The sequence below is a fragment of the Sander lucioperca genome, chromosome 6 (genome assembly GCF_008315115.2).
Source record: "Sander lucioperca isolate FBNREF2018 chromosome 6, SLUC_FBN_1.2, whole genome shotgun sequence".
NCBI classification, from domain to species: Eukaryota; Metazoa; Chordata; class Actinopteri; order Perciformes; family Percidae; genus Sander; species Sander lucioperca.
Genome location: NC_050178.1, coordinates 7,788,046 through 7,810,876, shown reverse-complemented (window position 1 = coordinate 7,810,876; position 22,831 = coordinate 7,788,046). Strand labels below are relative to the sequence as shown.

Here is a 22,831-nt window from a genome sequence, read left to right as displayed (position 1 = left end):
ACTGCTCATCTGTCAATTCAGTGTCTCAGAGTAGCAACACAAAAATGTAGAAATATGCCATTACAGATAAAAGTAATGCAGTGCACTGTAAATCAAGCTGCACTCTGCACTCCACTTCTGTTACAATTTTCATTTGAAGATAAAGGAATGAAAAGCCCCACGTTTGTTGTTGTTGTTGTTGTTGTTTTTAACCAAATTCCACTCTTGCCATGAAATTCATTTTCTTTAATACTTTTATCCACAGCTATCCAGTAGCTACATAACCAAGGTAAACAAATTATTGCTGTGTTACAATTATTCTACATAATACAATGAAGCATTATACTGAAGCCAGTCAATATATAATTCCATTTTGTCGGCCTATGTCCCAGTCGAACAGTCATTTTTATAGATATCTATATTTATTTATTACCAGTTCCACATTTTAGCTTATAGCCTTTTGGCTTAGTGATTAACAGTATTTTTTCTTTCTTCTTCTATTTATTGTGTTTATTTGTTGACACGGGTAGCGAGCTGCTGCATACAATTGTCCTTACAGGAATATATATGGTTGGATTGACTTGAATTGAGTAAAAGTTAAAAAGGTTATATTGTCTTTAGTTAATTTATTCCACTTTAAAATATGATTATGTTAAATATTACCTGTGGCTATCTTAGTATAGTCCTTATATAAAGATCAGACAGGAACATGAGTTGTAACAGCTGCCAAAGTATGTCAGCACAAAACAAAATAAAACATAATACTTCACCACATCCTTCTCTGACTCACTCTTTTCATGGTATGGACTACTCCACTCCACAGTATACACCCATGCTTCGCTTCCTTTTTTACATGAAAAGCTTTTTAATCCTATTTTCACTTCTCTTCTAATGCACTGCTGGCTCTGGGCCAAACCATCCGCAGGCTTGGAAGGTTATTCCAACCTCTCCTGAGCACTGCAGCATCTGGCAAATCAATTATTAAATTAGCCAGTGCTCCTTTCAGGACGGAGAGGAAGAGTGATGGAGGGATGTAGGATGGGAGAGAGAGGGGGAGAATGTATTGGGGGAGATCAGGGCTTAACATAGGGCAACCCATCAGATATGGCCGAGGCCCTATAGAATTTCATGTAATGAGATATTGTACATAATATTCAATAGATTTTCTGGAAATAGGATCCTGCGCTCTATACTGTAGTAGGCTGTGACTAATGAGATTTTATTTTGATTCAATGACAGATAAGACAATCATAAGGGAAAATTGCAAAGGATCACCAGTGCAAAAGGACAGTGTAAAAGGGTTATGACACCTACCAAATATCCACTTTCTCTGAGACGGGTTCGTTGCGTATAACCTCAGGAGCCATCCAGGCCACCGTACCGGCAAAGGACATCTTGGTGCTCTTCTCACTGAGCTCCTTGGACGTGCCAAAATCAGAAATCTTCACTGCATCATCGTAAGTGATCAGCATGCTGGAATGAAGCATGGACGGCAAGTTTATTTGAATTCATCTGTTTACAAATATTAAACTATAATTACTGCCACGTGGTTAAGACTCCACCAACCAGTCAAGTTGCATTACATTCATGTCTGTCCTGACTGATATAATATATGTAATGAAGACTGTGAAGGAATTTAATAAAAGATATTAAGTGTATTTATTGGGGAAACATGGATACTTCACACACATTAAACCCAGCAGCACAGAACATCTATACAATCACCACAGTTAGTAAAGATTAGTATCACCAATTCAGTGTCCAACCACATGTCTCCCCTTCTGTTTCTGCAGAACATTATGATGTCACAGTAAAATTGACCTTTGACCTTTCGAGTATAAAATCTCATCACTTCATCATTGTATCCTATTAGACAAGCATGTGAAATTTTGTCACAATTAGCGTATGGATTCTTATGTTATGGCCAAAAAAATTGTTATGTGACATCACAGTGACCTTGGCCTACCAAATTTGAATCAGTTCATTCTTGAGTCCAAGTGGACGTTTGGGCCAAATTTGACAAAAATCCTCAAGGCGTTCCTGCGATATCGCGTTCACAAGAACAGGACAAACAATCAAAATGTTTACTAAATACTAATTCAAACCAATCACTGCTACACAGAATTATGTTTTTTCTGATAATCTTTGCTTTTTCCTGTAAATTATTGGATAATTGTATCTCTTCCGGCCTCTAAAAAGTATTCAAATTAACTGCGCCATCCAAGTTGGACCTAAACTTTAAAATTGTCTATTTAGTGACTTGTTTGCGCTAACATTATCATTTACATTAGAATTACAGAGCTGTAACCACACAATTCATTTTCACCAGGTCTACAAAACTCACTTTGGTGACTTGAGGTCTCTGTGGATGATCTTGTGGAGGTGAAGATAGTTCATTCCACCAGCAATGCCCATGGCCCAGTCCATGAGCAGGGATGGATGGATCTTCCTGCCTGCCCTCAGCACCTCGTACAGCTGTCCCTGGGCACAGTACTCCATAATGATGCAGTAACATGGAGCCTGGGTACAAATACCTCTGAGAGTGTAGAGAAGTATGTTAAGACAGACCATATTAGAGTTGTTACAATGTCAGTTATGAATGGAAAACATTTCCATTCATTGAAAACATTTTTTTTGTGTGGAATGCTCAGCACATCTTGTTTTATAATAAGCCAACTGATCATTCCTACTAACTTGAAAGTGATGATGTTGGGGTGTTTGAGCTTGCGCAGGTGCTTGATGTCTGTCTCTTTGATGTTTCGCACTTTTTTTACAGCCACTTCCTGTCCGTACAGTTTGCCCAGAAAGACGGCACCCTGGGCTCCGCTGCCCACCCACTGCAGGTCAGATATCTCCTCGAATGGAATCTCCCACGCCTCTGAGATTGGGGAAAGAGATGGCAGCAAAGTAGATGGTGAGTTTATCTATGTAGTTATAGGTGACTTATGGATATACTGTAGAGCAGAGTGACGATTGTCATATAATCTGTACTGACTACAGGTGATGTTCACCTGGAAACTCATAGTCTTACAGCTGATATTTCATAGCATAACTAAACACCAGACACCTTTGGTAAGTAATAGAAATATCCTTTATGTTGTGTATTTTATGTTGTGATGATTCATATTGTCATATCACCCCTGGTTTGGTTACATGATTGACTTATTTTGAAGTTAGTTCCCTTATACTTTAAAGAAATAGCTTGACATCATGGTAAATAAGCTTACATGCATTCTTGCCAAGATTAGAGGAGAAGAGCAATACCGCTCTCATGTATGGGGTGCCGTTTGTAAAGCGGCTCACACTGAAAATAACAGCAACATTTTGTCACATTTAGCTTCAAACAATGTTTAAAAAACTGGTATGAATTTTTGAGGGTCACTTTTTTGCACATTTAAAACAATATTTGTCAACTTAGAGATATTTTAAATAGTTAAATCCAAATAGATTTAATCTAAATATTAAATCTATATCTAAATTTAAATGTTAAATCTAAATGTTAAATCTAAATCTAAATGCTAAATCTAATTGTTAAATCTAAATGTTAAATCGAAATCTAAATGTTAAATCGAAATCTAAATGTTAAATCTAAATATTAAATCTAAATCTAAATTTAAATGTTAAATCTAAATGTTGAATCTAAATCTAAATCTAAATGTTGAATCTAAATGTTAAATGTTAAATCTAAATGTTTCAGGTGAAACTAAATATTTAACTAATATGCACATTCAAAATGCATCTCGAAACATTTAAATTTAGATTTAACATTTAGATTTAACATTTAGATTTAACAATTAGATTTAGATTTAGCATTTAGATTTGGATTTAACATTTAGATTTAGATTTACTATTTAGATTTAACATTTAGATTTAGATTTAATATTTAGATATAACATTTAGATTTAGATTTAAATTTAACATTTAGGTGTAACATTTCATATTTGGATTTAACTATTTAAAATATCTCTAAGTTGACAAATATTGTTGTAAATGTGCAAAAAAGTGACCCTCAAAAATTCATACCAGTTTTTTAAACATTGTTTGAAGCGAAATGTGACAAAATGTTGCTGTTATTTTCAGCGTGAGCCGCTTTACAAACGGCACCCCATACTCATGTCTGTTCATTCTCTATGAAGCTACAGCTAGCAGCTGGTTCTTAGCTTAGCCTATAGACTTGTAAACAGCAGGAAACAGCCAGTCTGGCTCTGTGCAACAGATCTGCCCACCCAGCACTTTTAAAGCTAATTAAATAACATTATATGTTCATGGTTTAATCTGTACAAAAGTGTAACAATTACACATTGTGGTTTTATGGGTGCAGTAACCAAATTCTGCACTGGTTGCCTGGCAACTTCAAGAAATAGACAAGCACATAACCCCTTAAACCATAAGGTTTCATTTTTACATGTTGGTTTTTGTATGAATAAAGCAAACCAGAAATATTGGCTCACTAGTGCGCTTTAGAGGTGTTGGTATGCGATTTTGTTACCACCAGGCTAGCTGTTTCCCCCTGTTTCCAGTCTTTATACTAAACTAAGTTAACTGGCTGCTCGCAGTAGCTTCATAATTACCGTACAAACATGAGAGTGATATCAATCTTCTCATTTAACTCTGAGCAAGAAAGCGAAAAAGCTTATTTCTGAAAATGTCAAACTATTCCTTTAACATGACAACATGGTTAAATGTTATGCATATGAAATAAAAACAAAACATGTTTTCATGTTTAGTTGTTGCATACATTAAAAACCTGTATCAAAAGCTAAAACTATTAAATCAAGACAAACTTCATATAAAAAAACCTGTATGTAAAACTAAAGCTAGTAGCAGGGAGCATAAAGCACAGAAGAATAGGTTAGACCTGTCACAGTAAAACCTGTTGTAAGCCCTGGCTCTTACAGTCAACGCAGAGCTCAAGTTGATATATTTTTCGGTTGTTGAACCTCATCTTAACCTAAGACTCAGGGTGTGCAGGCAGACAGGGAGCTCTAATCTCCTGTGGGTTAATTCTTCCTCAGCCTCCTAAATCCTGCTTAGTGCCATTGTGTGGCTGATGTGGAGCAGGGGTCCGACGCTCAGAAAGGGGGTGGGGGTGTACGGTGAATAGGGAGGTGGAGGGGTAGTGACGGTAGTGGTGGCTGTGGTAGTTGTGTAAAGAGAAAAGAAGGGAGGGGGATTCCCAACGGGTCAGAAGGGGTCCATGTGGCCGATGACAGACTGTTAATATAGAGAAAATATACAGCCTGCTTTGCTGCTGTTCCTGACTCGCAGAAAGATGATTTAGACACGTTTATCATATTAATAAGGATGATATAAATGATTCATGCTCTGTGGTGATAGATTGAAGACTCAGTCTCTAATGAGCCTCTTAAATGTCCCACAGTAAAGACATAAGGCCACATCTGAGCCACCAGAATATTATCAGGTCTGCTTTGTTTAATCTGAAAAAATTAGGAAATTTCCAAGCACCACACAGTCCTTCTCAACCTTAAATAAAGGACCGACGATTTTCCTGCTTTCTATTGTGCTACATTGTGTCTTCCAATCAAAGCTTAAGAATAGAGCATTGTGATATGGTAGGCAGGCATTCAGTTGCAGTACCCCTATTTATGTCACTTTCATATTATCTGTTTTGCTCTCATCAGTGTGTGTGACTCCCTGTGATAATGCACGAAGGAGGGGAGCAGCGAGGTGCAGATGGGCTGGGAGTGATAACAGCACCGGGTGAAAAGGAGAGGAAAGGAGACAATGATAGATGAAAGGAGGAGGGGAGCGGAGGGGAGGTGTGGAAGTCAAACGTGTGATAAAATATCAGAAGGCTATAAAGACAAGAAGACATATCTGCCACCTTCAAGCCTGATGTGCGATGCTGTATTTATTCTATCAAGTTTGTTTATGGCATCTTTATGTACTTTATGTGTTCGTGCCAGTGCTCAATATTAGATGTTTTTATTTGTGGATGTGTTTATGTGTGCGTGCAGTCCTCCTTGGGCTCACATATGTGTGTGTCAGGTTTGTGTTAATAGAGATGAGAGGTGCAGGGTCAGAGAGTGGCCATGCATAATTCATGGAGCAGATTTGGCAGAGGAGTCCCGGGGGAGCTCTGCGCTATTGTAGTGGCTGCAGACATAAACAACACAGCGTCACAGGGAGCTAGTTTCATTATGGGGTGGTAGTGGGGAGATGTGGGGTGGGCACAAGCAAGCGAAGGGATGGGGGAAAATATCAGGGGAAAATAAGCCATTTGCAGCTTTGATAGAGTCTCTCTGGCTGCAGCTCTTTCACGTCAACGAAAGTGTTTGTTTACAACATGGCCTTTGTGGGAGTCATTTTTCTACCAACTGTTTAATGTAATTAAACTGGGAGATACAATCATGTAATTAGCATATCAAAGCTTTACACTGGAATTAAGTGTGAGCTGATGCTTGCTTTTATTGGAAAACTATTAGCAACCATTAATGCCAGTGTGAGTAGATGTATGTGTGTGCTTCCAGTGAAATGGATTTAAATGCTAGACTTACCATCGAGGCCGTGTTTGTGCTCTGTGGAGTAAGCCTTGCCAATCATAGTCCAGACAGGCCGCAGACACCCAAACAACCCCTCCAGAAACCCTCCGGTAGACTGGCACTGTAGCCTGGCGTCATCCACCTGGCTCCTGACTGCACTGCTCTCCATCTCCTGCCCCTCTCCCTCTGTCCTTCCTGGACTCCTATCATGCTCGTGGAGCTTCAGGATACTGTTGGCAAAGTGCTCCTGTTGTTCCTCGCCTGGTGTCTGGTTGTGCCCAGCAGTCTGCTCTTCTCCTCCTCCACCCCCGGGCTCGACAGCACCTCCGGTGTCTATGGAGAGGACGTTGCGAAGGACACACTGGGTCGGGGTAAGGTCCATTTCTGGGGTGCAGGGTGTTTCGTCATCGAGGCGGCGAAAGGATGGAGGATCAGAGAGGGGTGAGTTGAAGCCGGAGAGAGAAGGAGAGGGGACACGAGGTTCATGAATAAGCGCCATGAGGGTCTCTGGTCATCAGAACAAGTAGAGAACTGGGAGCATGGACAAGACCAAGCATAGTGAGAGAGAAAGAGAGAAAAAGAAGAGGAAAATTGTTATGAATCAAATCCAAGTTAAAATCATTGTTTGTTATTTGTAAAATGAAATATAGCCTAGGTAAAGATAAGAGTGGTTGTCACTGCATGTGCATAGTGGTCAGAGCAATGACATTAACTTATGAGTCATGATGTCAGCTATCTGAAGATATGAAATCAAAAGGCTACTAGAATGTAAAACATGATTCAGGACATGTGGATAGAGGACAAAAGAGCAGCCAGTCTGGACCATAAATCAGAGAAAGCCTGAGTTCAGCACTACCTTTGATGAGATGTACAGCAAATATTCAGACCCCCTCTCTAAGGCTAACTTGGGAACCTTATCTAGGTGCTAAAGCATCGCAGTACCTCAATTAAGTAATTTCCTTACATCTTACGGAATATTACATACAGTATTACTTTTGGCTTAGTATGTGACAAACCAAATGCTTTATAGACAATGGTGCCACAGCTGGAGCAACATCATTGGTGTATTAAAATGGATGAGATCAAATGATGGCTGTATAATAACGAGAACTCTGCAAGCCTCTTCAAAGCTTGTCATTTCTCCAAGGACAGCAGCATATACACGCTCAGCGGAGAATGAAAATGCATTATTTCTTGTCAGGGCCTTTTTAAGTGATCCACTCCTCCTATATCTCTGACAAGCATGGCTATAAGAGGTGACAGGTTTTACCTTCTTTGTAAAATAATGATACAAATCGAAACCCTTCACAGTAGCCTATACCTGCATCGTTATGTTGTTGTAGCTACAACATATAAGACGAAACAAACGTGTTTTCTTTACAAGAAAAATCTCAAACATGGAGCTGGATCAGTTTCCAAGTTATCATCTAGTCATTGTGAAGAGTAGCTCGCATTTGCTATTCATATCCTATGTCAGTTCGAAGGTCAATTTGAGTCAAATTACTAAGCCTAAATGTATTAACATGCTATTAAGACTATTATATCGACCACCCTACTGTGACAATTAGTCTCACAAAAGGTAATGTGCCTGGCATCTGATGTATGAGCCATCAGCCGTGATACAGTATAGCTGTATGTAATAAAAACCCATCTATAATTCATAAAATAGGAGGAGAGAAATCATAGTCCAAAACAAGACAGACACAGCCTGGAGGACGCATCAACCAAACCACAACCATCATAATTTTCTGCAAACAACTGAGACACATCTGGTGTCTGAAATCTGGAATAATCATTCACATCCGACTGATCCTGCCTGCTAATAGTCCTGCTCCGGCTCTCACTTGATTTATTTCGAGGTATCAGCTGCGGGAGCAGGCTACGGTCCGTCACAGCCTAATGCATTGTGGATGTGTCGGAGGGGTTTCTTGCGCGCATCATCGCTTCTCCTCGCACCTCCTGCTGCGGTTAAGATTCCGGTTTCATCACTGACACACCACTGAACTTACAGTCAAAAACACTACTGCAGTTTACATATTATACCTTCTTATCACGCCGACTGAATGTAAAACCAACGTTTCCTACCTCAGTGCTGACAGCTGACGTCCATCGTTGGTGACTGCAAAAGCTTATTCCACTTTATAGTTTATGATTGATTCTAATAACAACCATCTAATAATTCTTCCTTTATGGGTTTGTCGGTATAGTCAGCATCCACGCTCACTCCTTCTCCTCCTCTCGGATGTTTCTCAGCGTGCGCTTATCCCAGTGAGCAGTAGACACAGCTACGCTCCCTTGGTTCGCTTGTTTTTCCTGCTCCTACACCTCCTCCCTCCTCCTTTTCCATTCTCTGAGGATGCGATCTGCGCACACTCAGGGATTTATACGGCCTATCTCACATATAGTAAACACGACTGTGGAGGAGAGGAGGGTGGGAGGGATGCAGTGTCGGTGTCCTATCAGAGGAGAAATGTGCCGTGACGAGCTCAGTCCGGTGAGACACGGGACAACCGCAGGTAAACGGCTTTATGAGCGAGTGAGGCTACTCTAGAGGCAAGGAGGTAGGGGGTCAGTCGGTGTGTGAGGTGATCAAAATGATGTCATCCCCAAAGCATGCAGCATTTGACTGGACAGCGCCATGTAAATCCCTTCAAACCCTATTAACGCCGTCTGTATCAAGTATAATTGGTGCATAATCTGTGAGCACTACCCCGTCTGCCACAGTGGGGATATGAAGGAAGGACGGCAGATCGTATTTTTATTAGTAGCCTACCCTTCCTCGCCAATCTCTACTGACCCATTTCTCTGAGATAGTGAGAGTGGGACAGCACAGGACCTAAATGGGACTTTCCCCAAGCGTGATTTGTTTCCCTTAGCGACTTTAATTAACCTGAATGAAATAAAATATTACACTCATTTAAACAACTGTCACCTTTCATCACAAATCTTATTTTGTGTTCGAAAATACCACCAGGATCTCATTTTCAAGGGTTCTTGATTCAATTATTATTCAGGGTGTTATTTCCAAGGCCTGGTATTCCTGCCATCATACATGAATGAATGAGGTTTTTATTATTGTGTCATGCATAAAACTATGCCTACACAAGCACACCATGAAGTCATATAAACGAGATTCAGAATGCTGCGTATATATTTTTAAACAAAACTCGCCTACCTAAAGTCCTCAAATAAAGAAATCACAATCACATTTTTTGACATTAATGTCTACAACCAAATTCATAAATCAATGACAAAAGCTATTAGTGTGTAATACTAGAGATATCAGAATAAATACTAATTAAACATTTTTTTGCCTTCTTTTTCCAGCTTTTAAGACACAATGTGTGCATTTAAACACATCAAAACTGAACAACCATTCCAATTTTTGAATATTACAGGGTTTTGTAGAGCCATTTCACAGCAAATGGAAATTAAATCATCATAGTGAGCTTTAAGTATGTAGGCTACAATACAAAAGAAAATGGGACTCACTCACTTTCCCCAAATCACACAGCTCTCACGATAAGTCAGAGAAGTCCTGTGGATGCCAGTGTAACTCTACAGGCCAACTGGGAGATCATGATGAAATCAGTGTAAGACATCGGAGAATCTTCCAAGAGTCAAACTATTTGGCTGACACAGAGGAAGATGTGAGTTTGTGGAACAGCTGGGGATCCCATGTCTGAGCTGTGTATTTACTGTGACAGTCTAGATGGTTGTAGCTACATGACCCTTTTTGAGAGCTAAATCCAAATCCAGCCCTTATCTCCCAGATTAAGTTCGTGTTGGGCTTAAACCCTAACGATGACCTCATCGCGCTGCAGCGGGGGAAAACCCTAACTAGTGCACACAGACCAACCATGTGAGACTGACAAACCTGCACAATACACAAGTATTCAAAACCTCCCCCTTTTCTTCTTCTCTCTGCTTAGCTTTATGAGATCCTGATGAAAAAAATATAATTGCACTGGCTGAGTTTGACATCTCTACTGAAAATAGTTAGAAAAATAGATTGCTTCTCTTTTCATTTATTCATCTTTTGAGTCACTCTGCCTTCTGCCTACACATGAAGACTTGCCAAAGCAAAATAAGATTGTCTGAGTACTTTGTATCATGTTTCTCTCTGTGGTGGAGCGATACAGAAGCCCCAAAACAAGAGGTTTATTATAACTCTACAATTTCATAGCCAACAAGGGGAAACAGAGAGAAACAGCAAAGTAATAATGGGCCTGTTTTATGAAAGTAATTAAATGTTTAACTACCTTTTCTTTTTTTTTTTTTACAGCATACTCTAACAACCATCTCAGTAGATACTGTCGGAGAATTATTGCATTACTAAAATAATTTTTGACAGAGGACCTGATGCTTGTATTTTAATTTCACAATCTAATAGAACATCCTCTTCAAATTTCCAAATGAATATTCAAGGAACTCCTGCCAAAAATGTGGTTTATGAATGTTTAACGTTGGTTTTAATATCACATGAAATAGAAATAGTGGGCAAAAAAATCAGCGGCTTTAATCATTCTTGCTATTTTATGCCATCCATATCTAGAATTCTGTCTTAAGGCGGTCTGAATGGAGCAGCACATCCTCTGTTCTATTTCTATCTTTTTCTTAAAACTTTCTTCATGATTTATTTATTGGTGCTTGTAGTTGCAGGATGGCTCCTCGTCAGGGATGTTCAGTCCTCTGAGGGTCCGTGCAGCTGCCTCTGATGTCCACCAACACAGTTTCTGCTTCTGTTGTGATTACTCCAGCAGAAACAAGCACAGAATGAATGCTGCAGGGGTATCACTCCTTATCAAATAAAAACCTCAAATCTACAAAATGTGACAGCTTTTAAAAAAAATATATTCAGTGGGACTCCCGTTGATTTCAAAGATTGCACAGTGGATTCAGAAGGAGCTACGTGCGTTCTCCTGTAACGTTACATAACCGCTGCATACATGCAAAGACCATCTTGTAATTTAAGAGAAAATGTGCACAATTAGAACTGCAAAGCTTCAATCGAACTACTGAAGGAATGACTGTACAAGACTTGGTGGTATCCAACCGAATGGCTGATGTAAAATGCTGCATTGTTTGGCAACATGCCTCATAATCTGTGGGAGGGAATTAACAGAAGCCAGCAGTGAAGGATGTCAAGAGGAATGCCATGTGTGTGCATGTGTGTACACATGCCTTTGACTGTGAGTGTACGGTATGTTGTGAAAGGCCCGGTGCCAAATGGTCACAGATTGTCCCCGTCCGGTTAAGGGGGAAGGTAGAGGTGTGTGTATGTGTGTGTGATTGGTTGGGTGCAGGGAATGAGGGGGAGGGCAGCTTCTGGCTCTTTGGAGAGCCTATTTATGGATCCTCATCGACAGCCCCTTATGTTACTCATTGTCACTTTGACTCACACACTGCTCAATAGGTGGCCAATCATCAAATCCACTCAACTCTGTTCCTAAAGAGAACATGAACAAAAGAAGCAAAGATAATTAACACTCTGCTCCAACATCCTATTGACTGGAAAACAACAGCAGAATACCAGAGAAAGTCTGTTGTGTCAGTGTGAATATACACAATTGAGTGATCCCTTTCTGTGAATCGGGGGAAGCTGATATTAGACGGTGTTGTCATCAATCAGGTTGCCTCTACTTTGCGTTTCGTCCACTGATGGGATTCATTAAGATTGGCGCCAACCAGTATTGGTGGGCGGGTAAAGGGGGTTGGTGGGTGGGGGATTCTCCATTTCAACAAGATGATCTCACCTCCTGTCTGCAGCTCAGGAAGAAGAGTTTTCATTCATAAAGTTCATTCATTCACACACACGGGCGTGTTCAGGCGCGTGCACACACATATACAACCAACATATCTCCCAACAGGATGCTGAGGAAACAGTTGAGCCAATGAGGTAACGATCAGGTGAGATCACTGTCGGACGCCAAGGTCCCTCTTTCCGTTTAAAAACTCTATAAAGGATGTTTGACGCCTTTCATCCTTTAACCTTGCCTGCATTACAGCACCACATACTCAGGATTGGAAAGAAGACGTCATGATAGAAAACTGACCGAAAACTTGTTGGATAAAACAAGTGTGTGCATCTTTAGTCATATACTGTGTGTGCACATTTACAATATCTCAAAATATGTGAAAACAAGCTATGAAAACAACACTGAAATATGATTAGCTTTTAAGTTGAAAAGAACATCAGCATCCAAATCCAGTAAGCATAGAACAATATTAGCATTTAAATGAGTGGTAATTCTGGCCACCTGATTCATCTAAGTCAAATATTCACTCTCATTTCAGCACAGGTTTTGGTCTCAACCAACTGGTGAGGAAATATCTGGCTCTTGGGCTGCTCTACTAGGTTCACCAGCAAGTCGCTAACTGTGTCCGTCTGCGGTTTGATGCAGAGCAGGTAGAGTACAGTGGGGGGCAAATTCAGAAAAGGATTGCACTGCTTTTGCGGCCGCTAAACCTGCACAAATAAGACAAAAATAAACTGTGTAATTTTCAAAGCACCTGCAAAGGGTGAAATTCACCCCTACCTGCGCTGCCAAGCAAATAGCGCCTCGGTGCTTCTGTGCCATGTGCAGGTATTTAAATTAGGTAATATGCATACAATTGGCTGCTTTCTGCAAATGAGCCTCGTTGCAAAAACAGTGCAATTCACAAAGATCAGTGCTAATAGCCACACTCAGTTACAGGGAAATTATTAGCGTCTCAGAGAATTGGTGGTAATGAGTGTCCGATCCGCTTCAAATCATGCCATCTTCTTTCAGAAGGTGTGCAATTGAAAACACCAATAGCACTGACAGACTGGGATATTAAATCTGTCACGTTTAAAATAGCTTGAATCATACCCGTGATATAGGCTGACACAGTGTGCAAATCAAAAGAAACAATTTCTAACTCACTTATCAAAAATTGCATAAACAATACGATGAGTTCAATAACGTTAACTTTTACAATACTCAATGTATAGAAACACAGCCAACTTAAAAAAAAAACTGAAAGTCGATATAAAACTCTGTAGAGCTGAGGGAAACTTCAGAGTTGTGGATTTATCACAACGAGCAAGACTTTTTCACATACAAGTAGTTAGTATGAACTAGGGGTGTCACGATACCAAAAATTCAGTAGTCGCTGCCAATACCAGTAAAATAACACGATTCTCGATGCCAATTTCGATACCACGGTAAAAAAAAGGATTTTCTAAGATTCCATGTACTTGAACTTGAAACATGAACTTCTTTATTAAAATATTTGAAAAATATCAAAATGTCATAACAAGACATACAAAACATGTGCAACAAAACAAAACAGTGTTTCTAACAGTTGCGTGACCAGAGATGTTACAAACCCTGGGTAAATATTGGAGATGTATTTGAAAGATGGAGACAGCTTAGAGCCCAAAAGAACGGCGAGTTGGCTAATTTCCTCCTGAACAAGTAGATAAGCATTAGCTTCAGGCTAATTTATCACGGCTACAAGGGATGGGCATTTTATGTAATTTCAACATTTGTGTACTCATAATGAATTATAGAGTACCCGAGTTGGTTACTCGCAAAAACAATTGAGACACAGACAGTAAAGTGACCCCGACTGGTCCTGGCTAACGTCGCCATGCTAACCCTGCTAACTGCTAGCTAACGTTACCAGAGGACCAGGCAAGCGGCCACGGCTGTTTACAACATGTAGCCTGTTCAGCGGCCGTAGCCGACAACGGTGAGTTATTTGAAGCCAAGAGAGGGGGGCTGTAAATCGGAAAGAGAGGACCGTGAGTTTACAGTGAACATGCCGTTTTTCAGGTCGGGTAGAATCTATCTCCATTGACTCTCGTTCATATTTTTTCGAAAGATATGTCCCATAGTTTTGACGAACTGACCAAAGAGCCGGTTAATTAACCCGACTCGTGTCACTGAACCAGGAGAATCAAGTGCCATACGTCAATGAACTTACTCCTGACCAAAGAATTTCTAATATGGGAAGAAGTTCCACTCTCTCGTTACTTCCGGCTTCTGAACTGGTTGCAGTTCCACCAGAGTTCCATATAGGGGGCGCTCACAGGCCAGTGCAGAATGAATGGGACTCTATGGAGCTATACCCCTCAAAATCCACTTTTCTCAGAATATAATTTTTTGTCTAGTAATTTGAATGTTGCATTTGAAAGGGGAGGCTAAGAAAATACACACTGCTGGGTGTTAGATTTTTTTAAAGTGGCTTTTTTGTTCTAAAAAGCCTTTTAAAATGTCAATGACGTCATACACATATACGGCCAGAGATTCTGCTTTACGGCAAGCTCTGAGTCGCTTCCTTTTTTCTCTCGAGGCATCGACAACACAGCTGACAGGTTAGACTCTCCCTGTCAATACACGTGCTAGAAAGAGGTTTGCTAATGTTTTAAAGACCACGCCGAAATATTCACTCTGGCATTCTGGTTCTGCTTCGGATGCCGTCAAGCGGGATCTCCGATCGTAATCAGTCCTTCACTGACCAATCAGCATTCATTAGCAGAATGCTAGCGTGTTATGGGCAACAACGACTCAACCTGTAACAATCGAAAGGGCATAAGTACTCGTTCATTCAACTTTTGACCTATAATCCATGTTGAACTTGCAAAAACTACAATCAAATCTGAGATTTCTCAACGACAATCAGGCGAAAGAGACAAATTTAGCCGTCTAGCTCCATAGGGTCCCATTCATTTTGCACTGGACCGTGATCACCCCCAGTGGAACTCTGGTGGAACTGCAACCAAAGTAGGTACAATGGGGCTTAATAGGGAGTGGAACGGCTTTCCATAGACGGGCTTTGTCCTGACTTACTCCTGTTCTCTTAATACATCCATGCATTCGTGCCGTTGTGTGTAGCTGGTATTCTTCTGCTAGACTGCTACTGTGTGTGTAGTAATCTAGCTCATTAGCGCCTCCACTGGAGTGGTGGTAGAATCAATCAGGAAATGGCCTAGACCGCGCACCGAATGCAACCGTGCAACCGGCCGTGATGTAGACAAGCAGTGTCTTGGTTCTCGGCAAGTTTGAGTTATTAACCAAGCCTTGTTTCTGGTGCATCTTAGATGATTGTGTTCATGGCAATTCACACATTATCGATGGGGAAATAGGCTACATCAAATACAAATACACGTCATGTTATCTTGGTAGTTATGTTAAGTTAAATGTTTGTTACATGGTAGGTAGGCTGTCACCAGGAGACCACACACCAGGCTACTGAACGAGACCGTAACCGTGCCTAATGCATGAGTCTATGTAATGAAATGGGTGTCTAGGTTCTCGGCAAGTTTGAGTAATAACTGATCCCAGAAGCCTTATGTTTTGTGCATTTTAGAATTGTGTTCATGGAAATTCATAGGCTACATTACAAAGGGTAAAGTATTATATCATATCCAAATACATGTAATGTTATCTTGGTAGTTATGTTAAGTTAAATGTTAGAAGTGAATGTTGCTACATGGTAGTTAGACTATCACGAGGACACCGCGCACCAGGCTACCGAATGTAACCGTGGCCAGTGTGTGAGTCTAGTGTCGGTCAGTATGAGTGTGTAAATAGTATGTCGAGACCGAATGTAACCGCAACCGCTCGAGTCTAATGTAATCAAGCGGTTTCTGGCGGGGGAAGTAAACACACGATCACCACCCCCCCCGCGCGGTCACGCGAACCGGTGACCAAATCTATTAACTCGGTAGGCTAACCTACGACCGTCCGGTTGAACCGACTCGCGTAAAAAAGTTGGTTGTCCCATCAATAATGTCCCATGGACCGGAAGTAGAAGGGCGTGACTCATAGACTCGTATATAAGAATGGACCAACAAATCCCGTTGCTCTGGACGGAGACCAGTGAAGTATATTAGAAGCACTTGTGAGCGTTACTGTGCAGCCTCCAACTGAGAGAGACGATGTAAATGTGAGCAACCTGTCTGAAAGTTGTAAGTCTTCTGGTAGCTGTCAAAGTGACGTCAAAATGAATGGCAATCAATGGAATGCTAACGTCGGGTGATCGTTTTGTAGCATGAAAATGGCGACATAGGAGGTCAGAGCTCTGAAGTGAAGCTTACCCCCTTGGCGTGACTTCGGCTTGTTCGCGACCTCCTACTTCTGAATGTACCGATTGGAACACTCTGAAGCGTATACTACCCCCATCAGTTCCAGAAGAGGCGCAGCACCGATGCTGCTAACACTGGCATCGGCGCTCACGGTGCTTAAAAAAAATGGTTTGGTATTTTGTCATTTTAGAACCGAAAGGTATCGCAAGTATCAGTTCTCATGACATCCCTAGTATGAACCATTGTTAATATGAAAATATTGATTATTGCTGCTTTTTACTCTCTTGTTGAAAGTTACAAGATGTTTCCCAGACAACTGAAGAACCATATTGACTCATTCTGGGTAATCTAAAATATGCAAATCCAACATTTAGATCAAGCACTGCTTTGATCTTCCAGGGAGATTAGTGATGCGTCTGATTTCCCTTTGAAACCTCTGAGAGGCGAGCAGCCAGCCAGGCAGCCTGCTGTGGAGAGCCTCTGGCAGCGGTCCGGTCAGGAGAGGGTTAATAACAATAAAGGGGAGGTTGGAGAAACCTTCCTGAAAGTCACGTGGTTTTGTGCCGGGAAGCGGGGGTGGAGGAACGAAGGGAGGGGAGGGGAGCTGGGAACGAGCCGAAGGAGGAGTCTGGAGTGTGTTGCCGTAGAAACAGAATCCTCAGTTGGCCGGTGTGAAGTCAGAGGCGTAATATTAGGAGGTGACTGCAGTTAGATGCTGCTGGTGGTTGAGGTGGGTGGATGGGTGGGGAGGAGGAAGGGGAGGGGAGTTTGTGAGGGAGTGACTCACACTGGAGGACGCACTCTGCATTCTAATGGATGGACCCACATGTGGACGCACTCACACACACACACCTTCATTGGCAACATCACCTACTGTCCCTACTCTGTGTTAGAGCTTCCATTTCTCCCCGCTATATATATATATATATATATATATATATATATATATATATATATATATATATATATATACACATATATATATATATATATATATATATATATATATATATATATATATATATACACCTATGTACAGCATGGCTCAGCATTATCCTGCACCACTCTTCTTCAAAACATATAATTAATTCATTATGTCATTGAAAGATCCATTATTGTACGTCTTGATGGTTTCACTTGCATGCATTGATAAAGGGCATCTATTAGAGGGAACCAAAGGCATAGACAGGCTAGTAAACTACAGCCATGTAATTGGTGATGGCCTAATTGTACAGCACACATAGCAATTAAAGTGATAATATGTGTAAACCATGCTCAAAATTATCATTGGATTAACTACACTTCCCAAATGCCCTTGGGTGTAGAGGATCACCAGCTGTTACAGGGGAAGTGTTAATAATTATGCGGACCATTTTTTAGGTTGTTGTTTTGAGGGTCTTTTCTTTTGGCTGCAGGGAGATCAGTTTGTATCTCATTAGATCTGTTGTGGGGAAGTAGTCCATGTTAATGAACTTTTTCTCTCAGGGTGCGGGACAAGAAAGCAGAAGCACTAAACAGATATTTTCTAAAACGCACAAATGTGAAACCTAACAATAAAAAATGTGTGACGCCTCAGGGTTGACAAAGGAGATTCATTACAACAGCTAGCGCACTTGGCGGTGAGGATGAGACGACCAAACTGTGTAAAATCAAGAATTACATTTATGGATTCTCTCAATTCATGTGATGCATTCATCTAATTATGTGATATACCATGTAGAGGCATTGAAAGTAAATCTTATGTGATAAAGTAACCAGAAGCTGGAATCATTTTGTTCATTATATGGTCATAATGTTACCGTATTTGAAAGCATATCAATTTCCATAATCCTATGTCTATAAATGTTTTTACTTTAGTGTTATGTCAACTGATTGAACTTTTATAATAATAAAGAGATACAATTTCTCTAATTTGTGTAATCATTCAAGGGACAGTTTACCCCAAAATACATATTTATAATACATATTTTTCCTCTTACCTGTAGTGCTATTTATCAATCGAGTTTGTTTTGGTGTGAGTTGCCCAGTGTTGGAGATATCGGTCGTAGAGATGTCTGCCTTCTCTCCAATATAATGATACTAGATAATCCACAGACCCGGTTATGAGCGGTTTTGTGTAGGAACTATTTTATTTTTATTGAACTACACTGGCTAACCGTATCACCAGGCAGAAGAAAGCGTACTTATGGACGAGTGTCTTGTGACAGCATGAGATGTAAACGTTAATGGCGTCCTCCTAATGCTAACGCTCAGCTAAACTATCAATATTAGTTACCTACAGTTAGAGCTCAGCCAAGAAGGACGAGCCACTCGTCCATGAGTATGCTTCCTTTTTGGGCGGTGATACAGTTGGCGGGTGTAGTTTGGTAGAAAGAAAATAATTCCTACATGAAACTGCAGGTTTGTGGATTATCTTGAGTAACCGGTTTTTCAAATTTTTGTTCCATTATATTGGAGAGAAGTCAGACCTCTCTATGGACGATATCTCCAACACTGGCCAAATCACACCAAAACAATCTAGATGGATGAATAGCACTACAGGAAAAAGGAAAAATATGTAGTTTTTTTCATTTTGCGGTGAACTGTCCCTTTAATCAATATCCAGTGATGAGAAATGAATGCACTGCTTGAGCACAAGTAACGAGCAGGTTTGAACTTTATTTCAATATACAGTATATCATTTGCTTTTTTATATTGTGTATGTTTCCTCACAAAACTATAATTGTCATATTATTGTTTCTCAGTTTACTATTTCGCATCCACAACCAAGACAACATACCTTCTGCAGCCACTGCAGTGTTATAACTCAGGAGAATGTGACATATACTTGCCCTATAGCAAATAATTGACTTTTTGATTGAACGCTGCTTTGCTCTTCCTTTTAAGGAAAGCCAGGGCGAGTTCATTTACCATCATCGCTGTGTGTAAAACTGGAAGCAGCAGGGAAAATCACAGGCAGTGTGACGTTTTCTTGGTCATCACCCACAACAGTATCTCATGGTATGGGGCGAGCCAATGGGGGGCAGGCTGGCCGTCTGATGCAGTGCAGGCTGGTCAGCGATGAAGGAGGCTGGCTGATTATCTTCAAGCTTATTTATTTCAGTTTGCCTGTGACCATGACTCATTCAATTTTTGGGAAAAGAGGCAGCTAGAGTACCCCACAAAGCAAATCCAAAAGAAACCAGATATCTCTTGATTCTTAACAGCAGGTCAACTAAAACGTGATTTTCCCCTCTCTGATTATTTCATATTGAAGGATTTCTACATGCCTGAAGACATAACAGAGTTAACTATTTCACAAGAAAACAAAAATAGTCCATCTATGTTTAACCTAATTTGTTATAACAGTCAGATAAATTTAAAGTTATTTGTAAATTAGGTACCTTCTTGAAGAAGGTTCCCATTTGTTTAAAGGTCCCATGACATGAACATTTCACTTTATGAGTTTTTTAACATTAATGTGAGTTCCCGTAGCCTGCCTATGGTCCCCCATTGGCTAGAAATGGCGGTAGATGTAAACCGAGGACTCCTCAATAGCATTTAAAGCTACAGACACAGAAATAGCACATCCCAAGTAAAGCTCATTGTGGGACTGGCTCTAGTGGCTGTAATTCTGCACCAAGGCTGAACTTCGGGAAAGAGACTTCAGATACAGTATTAGGGGACCACTAAGGCCTATATAAAAGCATCCAAAAAGCAGCATGTCATAGGACCTTTAAATTATTTATGTTGTGTTTCATCCCTGATGGGTGCCATTGTTCTGTCGTGATTCTATTGTACTCAATACTATGTAATCATGGTCGTGAGTCAATGTTTTTCCTTTTGTGTCCCCTCACATTTATCTTTTCTTGACCTTGACTTGTAAGTCTGTCGCCGACTTTTTTTCTTCTGTCTCTGCACGTGTATGTTCTATTTGGCAGCTGTTTAGGTCCAGCAATGTTCTGTCAACACACATCACTTGTTAAAGATAAGATGATCTTTTCCTAATTTGCGTAATATATTCAGAATAATAAGAGGTAGTGGCATTGTTTCCTAAATTTGTATTCTAGAGGAATACCAGTCATCAATTACACCGAGTTATGCTAATTACCCACTTGACTGGATCACATATTACCAGTATTAGGAGTCATTAATTCAGCTATAGTAAAGAGGCAAATTATCATTTGTTACAAAGCTGTGATGGAAGTGATGGCACATTTAGAATATGATATACATGACAAGTGAAAAAGACTATAAGTGAAAAAGACTATTGTTGCCTCAAAAACAAGTAGCCAACTTAAAAAAACATCCAATGTGCAACATCACCAGGAGAGTTACGCCTGTTGTTTCTGTGTGCGCTGTCCATGGTGCTGATCAGGGCTATGAGGCCCTAATGGCAAATGCCACAAAAAAAAAACAAATACCTGCTGTATTTACTCATGTAGCCTGGGATTATAAATAGGATAAATGAGAAGTTAAACATGGTGTAAATTGAAATAAATTAATTAACTTAAGTTAGTTTTTAATCTTACAATCTAATTATTCGTAAACAAAAAAAAAAGAAAAATGCTGACCAACATTGATTCTATAAACGTTTTGTTTTTTCAGCATGTCAAACTCTAACAACTTTTTCTATCAACTGGCAACATCTTAACTTTTAACCCGAAAAGCGATATAAAAATGTAGTCCATGTCGGGATATTACAAGAAGTAGATGGACCGTCTTTTTCAAGAGAAACCCTACACCCTCACACTCAAAGGGAAATGGAAGCCCCTTAAAATCAATGTGTATCGATTTAATTAAGCTGAAATAAAGAGTTAACGTGCTTGGTGAGCTGGTGATATGCGACCAAGCCGAACAGATCAGCAGAATGACAGCGCCACCTGGCGGTTGTACATTTGACTTACATCGCACCAAATGTTCTACGACTACATTTACTGATTCATATCGTGTGGCCTTGAAAGACTCCCCATTGTGCCGAAAGACAAAAATTGCATCTCTAAAACTCATAGTATCTACCTGTGCGTTATTGCTGGTGCAATGTATGCACACAATATCAGACTGGCGCATTCGCACTGAACAGGATTCCCAGCATCGCAGGGATGAATCGTGCCATGCAGGAAACAGATTCTGCAATAATTACTGTAATAGGAAAACCTACCTTTAGCAGGCTCGGTGTTGTTGAACACAACGACTGATTGTTTACACTAGTCGCTCCGTAGGTTCACACGAGAAAAGACTGAAAGCCGTGGTGCCTCTCTTCTGCCTGACTACTACAGGGGTCCCATCTGGCTAATTACCTTGTCAATAAACCTTGAAGGTAATACCGCGAGAACGAGAGTTGGGGTGACAGCTGAGTCTAACCCTCCTTAATGATCCCAACAATGGATGTATTATATTAACCCAATTCCAACGTTGCAGCTCTTTTGCCTATATTTGCATTTAACTAACCACTAGTTCCACTACAATTAAATGCACACTTTTTTAGCAACCGTATAAGCACAATTAATAATGCTTTTAAAACTAGACTTTGAAACATGGCCTCTAGATTAGCTAACACTAGCCTACATGACCTGCCTATAGGCCTTTAATCACAGTTTATATTCTGCTTTAGCAGTGCATATTATTAAATAAATGTGCAGTTAAGGACATTAAAACAAACACATTGCCACAGTGAACCTGGAGCCTTTGGGACCCCTGAGGGTCTGGGGCCCGAGCAGTTGCCCAATTTACCCGGTTACTAATGCAGATCATTTTATTATCCTTTTCCCCCCTGTTTTTTTAATGATATGTAACTCTGAAAATCATATCAGTAGGCTACTTAATTGAGGTTTTTGTTAGGCTATTAATTCCTTACTCAATGTGTTCATAGTTTTACACTGTAGAAAGATTAAAATACTGTACACTACTGTAGAAATGATTAAAAGATATATTAAAACAACTCTCCATGTGAGGGTTTGAGAGGTTATTTTACCTGCCTTTAGCGCCCTCTGCTGTCAGCATACAGATGCATTCTATTAAACGAGTGAATTATTGCACTTTGCAATAAAATCTTTTATAGATAACATTTCGGGCTTCAGCTCAATTTAAGTATGTAATTATTATCACAGGTACTTATTCAAAATGTAATGTAAAAACAAAAAAACAAACAGAGTTTCTCTAGGGAGTTTCTCATTGACATAATATATAAGGAGTTTCCGTTCTCTTAATACATCCATGGGAGTTTCTCTGGTTCACAAAACAGGCGCACCATATCCGGTCCGGCTGCGAAATCTGTCCGTCACCAGCGCCTCTCGTGTAAAAGCGTGTTTGA

General features: G+C 40.3%; 1 protein-coding gene across 2 annotated transcripts in view; it reads right to left on the bottom strand.

The window, feature by feature from the left end:
- LOC116051353 (mitogen-activated protein kinase kinase kinase 12-like) overlaps positions 1-21,838 on the bottom strand; it is a 33,830-nt gene extending 11,992 nt beyond the window's left edge. The window contains exons 1-5 of one of the 2 annotated variants that reach the window (XM_031301696.2): positions 21,680-21,838; positions 6,498-7,013; positions 2,674-2,857; positions 2,324-2,515; positions 1,294-1,452 (exon numbers count right to left, since the gene is read on the bottom strand). In XM_031301696.2, the coding sequence (XP_031157556.1) occupies positions 1,294-1,452; positions 2,324-2,515; positions 2,674-2,857; positions 6,498-6,981 (1,019 nt within the window). In that variant the 5' untranslated portion in view covers positions 6,982-7,013; positions 21,680-21,838. Of the gene's footprint in view, positions 1-1,293; positions 1,453-2,323; positions 2,516-2,673; positions 2,858-6,497; positions 7,014-8,567; positions 9,022-21,679 lie in introns of those variants that run through there. The other variant, XM_031301695.2, reaches the window with a different exon arrangement.
- Positions 21,839-22,831: the final 993 nt, after the last annotated feature.